General features: G+C 50.8%; 1 protein-coding gene across 1 annotated transcript in view; it reads left to right on the top strand.

Annotated features, from left to right (window-relative positions):
- Positions 1-602: 602 nt before the first annotated feature.
- The window catches only part of LOC100956423 (solute carrier family 22 member 13-like), a gene marked incomplete at its 3' end in the record, with an annotated part of 14,324 nt that continues 9,105 nt past the window's right edge, over positions 603-5,821 (top strand). The window contains 3 exon segments of the mRNA XM_012804936.2: positions 603-722; positions 934-1,031; positions 1,268-1,482. Coding sequence (XP_012660390.2) covers positions 603-722; positions 934-1,031; positions 1,268-1,482 — 433 coding nt within the window.

A 5,821-nucleotide genomic window follows, 5' to 3' on the forward strand; every position in this document is an offset into this window, starting at 1 on the left:
GCTGTGCACAATTCTTTGTGCAGAAGTGCTTTACATGTTAATCTATGTGGACACAAGCAAGCTAGTAGGATGGGAGGGGAGAGTTATTCTGAGGCCAGAGGCAAATAGGGATGTGGCAGGGGAGAGACAGGACAGAGTGAAGCATTCACTCACTCCTCCCTGCAGTCAAGCAGGGTCAAGCCTTGGGGTCAGTCATGGATTCCTGCCTTGTCACACTCCAAATTTTTGGAAAGGTTGGGGAATAGGATAAATCCCAGCTATGAGAATGGAGTCTCAACTAGAGAGTGTGGGCTAGTTGTGTTGTGCCCTCCACCTCTTTGGGCACATGAAGAGGAGAAGACTGAGAGTAAGTCAAGGAGGCAGAAAGCACGGGTAGCAGGTGGCCAGGGTGTCATCAAGCAATAATTGGGTTCTGTGTGGGGGTTGACAGCCAGGAAGGAGCAGAGGGCAGCTTGAGGTTGGGGTGGCCTTTAATTAAGGTTCCAACGTCTCAAGTCACTTCATGCTGGGGCTGGATGGCCACAGCTGAGATTGGTATAGGCCAACGTGGGTCCTTGGTGCATCCTGAAATGGTGAGATAAGAAAGTGGTGGGCCACGCAGGATGGTCCCGGAGTCCTCTCGGTGGCTGATGGTGAATGGGAATGTGGAGGAGGCGAAGAAAGTGCTGTGCTACGCAGCCAGTGTGAACAAGAAGACCATCCCTCTCACTCTGCTTGGTAAGGTAGGAGGCTTCAGGCCAGGACTGGGGCTGGCAATCTTCCAGAGGTTGACCCCAGCTCACTGCTGAGGACCATGGTGACAGCAAAACTGAACCCTGCTAGGGGTAGATGGAAAGCCAGCTGGGACAGTGGGGGCACAGACTTTGGCCCTGTGGGGTTGGGGAGCAAGCTGGTTCTCAGCCTTGCCTCTGGCTGGTCTCGTCTGTCCTATAGATGCACCTCCATAGAAAGAAGGTGACTAAGGCTTCTCTCCTGGACTTCTATAACAATAAGAGACTCTGCAACCTGATTGTGGTGTTGGCCATTGTGTGGTGAGTACCTAGAGCTGGCTAATAGGCACTGTAAGGAGATGAGCAGGCCAGAGACTCCTGTCAGGGAGGTGGGAATGGCCCGGCCGTGAGGAGAGGACCCGGTGACAGACAGAATGAGTTTCTGTGCCAACTTCTCTCCTCCACTCCTTCCTACCCTGACCCTTTCTCCTCTGTCTTTATCCCTGGCTCTGTCCTGTGTATGTCTGTCTGTGTATATGTTTCTCCTGGCTCTCCAGGTTTGCCATCAGTTACAGCTATTTTACCATGAGTCTCAAGATGAAAGATGTTGGCGTGAACATCTACTTCAGAGAGTTGATCCGTGCATTCCTGGAGGTGCCAGCCCGGCTGTGCTCAATGTTAATTATGGAGCAGATAAAGAGGAAGTGGAGCTTGGCTGTGACTCTCCTCCTAGCTTCTATCCTGTGCCTGCTCGTCATTCTCCTCCCTGAAGGTGCAGCTCCCCCTCCTATGGGTCTGCTCAGCCTACTCACTTCCTAGGTCCCTGGCCAGTACTTGTGACTAGGATTCGGCTCCTGCACCCATAGTCCACAACCCTGTTACTGTCTCTATCTGAAGCACTGCTCCTCCCTGGAGGGCAAACAAGGTCCCCACACTCTCAGAGAACTGAAGGAAGAGGCCGTTGTTCAGAGTGATCATCCTTATGTGGGAGAGTTGGCAGCTTTTCCCCAGCTGATTCCAACCCACTCCAGAAGCAGATCTAATGTTGAATGTAAACTGATGACAGCAAAAATATTCTTTTCACTGCTACACCAGGCCCTCCTCTCTTCCGTAACCCCATTTGCCAGGGAAATCCCTATTAACCTTAACTTCCAGGGATAACCTGGCCTCTAAAAATTGAGTAGAATCTTCTGTTCAGTTCTCAGGAGCTGCTCTTGCTAGGAGGCCTGTCCTTCCCTGGGCTCAGAGCCCTGCTCTTATAGGATCTCCACTAGAAAAGAAAGCAGTGAGGACAGGCAATATTTTCAAAATGTCAGGAAGCCCTAGACAATGAGCATCCCTAGCACACAGAGCTAGAGAGCCATGGGGAAGTGCTCGGGCACACCCACTTAGAATTCCTGAGTCCAGAACCTTGTGGAAGCCTGGCCAGGACAGTGGGGGCTGTGTCTAGGTCTGTAGTGAGGGGCTCCCTCCCTTTTTCTGGATACTATAACTGTGTGTGTCTCTATTGGACCCTGCCTCCCATAAATGTGGGCAATGTTGATTGGCAAACAGAAAATGGGAAACAAATTCATTATTATCTATTGCTTGGTTGGGGTTTTATTTGATTTTGTGGGGTGGCACTGAGTTTTTCTCTGTAGCCTGTGCTAGAGTGCAGCGGTGTCATCATAGATCTCTGTAACCTCAAACTCTCATACTCAAGTGATCCTCTTGCCTCAGCTATGCAAGTAGCTGGAACTATGTGAGCCCAGCTACTATGGTTGGTTAAGTTTTCCATTATTAGTAGTAATGGATGTTGCTTTTATTAAGGCTCGTCTAAACCTCCTGACCTCAAGGGATCCATCCTCCCACCTTGGTCTCCTAAAGTTCTAGGATTCAGGCTTGAGCCATCTCATTGGGGCCTTGGTGGTTTTCTTAAAAAGTGGCTCTATATGTACTGAATCAAGCAGAAATATGTAAAACACTTACATGTGTGAGAGAAACTAGGAACAAGATTCCCAGTGGATACAACCTAGATCTCTGATTTCATTCCAGAGTCAAGAAAGGCCAGGCCCAGAGTGGGTAGCAAGGCTGGGACAGAGTCTACAGAGGGTGATGGGTTGGGTAAATGTGGCCTCCCATGTCACCATACCTGTATTACTGCCTCAGAGTACTCAGAGTTGGGCATCCTGGGACAATTAGCGCCAAACCTGGCTGTTGAGCCCCAGGAACAAATGCCTCCTGCCCTGACCACCTCACAGAGCCCATGTGGAGCACCCTAAGTGGGATCCTGGCAGACAGGATGCAGGCCTGGCTCTGAGTGGAGGTTTGAGGAGGAGTAGGTGGTGGGTGAGGCCATGCTGGGTGAGGCAGTGGATCAGAGCCCTATAAGTAGAAGCCTGGGGCCTCCCCACCCTTACTGACCAACTCTCCCACTACAGATGTCCTAACTCCCAGCCTGGCTGGGCCCCTGCTCACTGACCCTCTGACTATGCCTGAGTCTGCTGCCCAGCTGACCAGGTGGTAGGGAGGACTGTTCAGATGCCTTCTGGGAGGGATCAAGAGAGGGCTGATGGTCAGGCCTCCCCCATTGCCTGGAGGGGAGAATGGCCTCAGATTCAGGTGACTGTGTTGTCTGGCCCTAGAGCTGATATCCATAAAGGTCCTGGCGATTATACTTGGACAATTCAGTCTGATTTCTGCTTGCATTGTGTTGTTCATCTACAATGCTGAGCTCCTTCCCACCGTCCTCAGGTACGGAGTATGCTGGGTGAGGGGGGTGGGGAGGGACAGATAATGACAAGGCGAACACACAGCAGCTGAGATTGAGCATTCACCTGGTGATGAGCACAGTGCTGAATGGTTTACATGGATGATCTCAATCAACAACAACAACAACAATCCAAAAAACTCCCACGAATGTTACTATTTTTTTTTTTTTTTTGAGACAGTTTCACTTTGTCGCCCTTTGTAGAGTGCCATGGCGTCATAGTCTACAGAAACCTCAAACTCTTGGGCATGAGTGATCCTCTTGCCTCAGCCTCCCAAGTAGCTGGGACTACAGGTGCCTACCACAATGCCCAGCTATTTTTAGAGATGGGGTCTCACTCTTACTCAGGCTGGACTTGAACTACGGAGCTCAGACAATCCACCTGCTTTGGCCTACCAGAGTGCTATGATTATAGGTGTGAGCCACTGTGCCAAGCCTACAAATGCTATTAACTATATTTTGAACAATGAGACCAGAGAGATAAAGGCATTTGACCAAGGTCATAGTAAGTCTCAGAGATGGGCTTAGGCCCCAAGGGTCTGACTCAGTCCCCACCCTGCATTCACTGCTTAGAAGGTGTTTGGGTCCCTCTGAGGCTCAGCCTTGTCCTATGGTTGGTAATGGGAACATCTTCCTGCCCACCCAGCATTACTGCTGGTGCCTTTTGCCCCCACATCTAACAGCACTGCATGGTCTTACCTGTCCCCTTCCTGACCCCCATGAGGGAGGCCCGATAGAAAGTGCTGTCTTCTTTGAATCAGTAAGGAACTAAATCCCCCAGAGTCACATAGTGAGATGGGACATAGTGGTGACTGGAGGGTGAGGGCTTTCAGGAGCTGCTTCTCTCACCCCAGCCACTCTTGGCTCAGAGGCCTCCAGAGGAGTTCTTGCCTTCACTTTCAGGACCACAGGTGTGGGGTTCACTGCTCTGTTCTTTGGGGCTGGATCCATCTCATCTCTGACAGTCATCAACCAGACCTCCTCCCATCTGCCCATCTTTCTCTGCTGCATCTCAGCTATCCTGGCTTTTGGCTTCTCCTATCTGCTGCCAGAAGTGCAAGATCAGCCCTTCTGCGACAGCCTGGATTACTTCCTATAAAGGAAGGGGTAGGTGTTCCAGGCCCCAGCTCTGCCAGCAAGTGGCCTGGTTCTGAAGCCCTTGGCCCTGACAGAAGTCAGGTATTGTCCATCTGTGCCCCTTTTCCAGAAAGGTCTGTGTACACACAAGTCTCCCAGCTCTTCTTGATGCTGCTGCCTGCCCAGACCCAGAGCAGCCCAGCTTCTGCCAGCTCCCATCTTACCTATTTCTTCTGACTTTGCTGGGTCAAGTTCTCCCATTTCCTTGACCCTTTCTGCTCCTCTGGATGGAGGCACTGCTTTGGTGTATACCTTCCTGGAGCCTTCAGAGATGCCCTGGGCTCCTTCCACTCCCAGGGCTCAGGTACTAGCTTGGTGCTGGCTCCCTGAGGACAGCTCTCCTGTCAGTGAACTCTCTGCTCCTCTTAAATGGCCCAGGCTTCATTAATGCCTCTGTCCTATTGGGCCTGGTAGTCCAGAACCCCATTTGGGAACTGGGCTCCACCTAATACCTCCTTGGGTACTGCTGGCCTATTATTCCCTAAGCATCCCCTCAACATGACTGATCTTGATTGGCAGAACCATCCCTGCTGGAGGTTGTGCCAATAAGCCCATCACTCCTTCCTGGACTTGGGGTAAGCACCAGAGTGGAGCAGAGGCTGCCTAAGGTCCTACAGTGTCCTCTGCTCTGAACTCTAGGAGTCGCTGCCTCTGACTTCCCTGCTGCCCACCATCCACCTCCTTCCCTCTCTCCTGCAAACCCTCACCAGGATAACATGTGCTGGGCATTGTGCCAGCCCTGAGCTGTCAACAAGAAGTCAGAGGTCCTCCCACCTTTGAGCAAGTCATAGTTCATGAGTAGACAGATGTACAAGCAGTTTTCACTAGTAGACTCTGAGAGCAGGAAGTGCAGGACCTTAGCTCTAACAAGAGAAGAACTTTAATTTAGGAGGGAGTCGGGACATTTGAGTAGGGCTTTAAAGGATGAATAGGAGTATGCCCCACTGTAGCAAGGGCAAGTAAAATGCTACAGAGTAAGACAGCAGAGTGCTTGAGGACACAGGCTCTTCAGCCAGAGGGCCTGGATTTCTATTCTGTGCTATTACTTCCTAGTGTGTGCACAAGGAAGTTACCTCATACCTCTGAGACTCAGGTTCTTCTTTTGCAAAATGGAATAACACAGTAATGAAATAGCCAACATGTATTCTTTATCAGGTGGTGAGTCCTATTCTATATATGCCTTAACTCTCTTGTCCTCAAAATAACCAAATGTGAGGTATGTCCT

This window comes from Otolemur garnettii, unplaced genomic scaffold, assembly GCF_000181295.1.
Source record: "Otolemur garnettii isolate 467f Iridium unplaced genomic scaffold, OtoGar3 scaffold00002, whole genome shotgun sequence".
Lineage (NCBI taxonomy): Eukaryota > Metazoa > Chordata > Mammalia > Primates > Galagidae > Otolemur > Otolemur garnettii.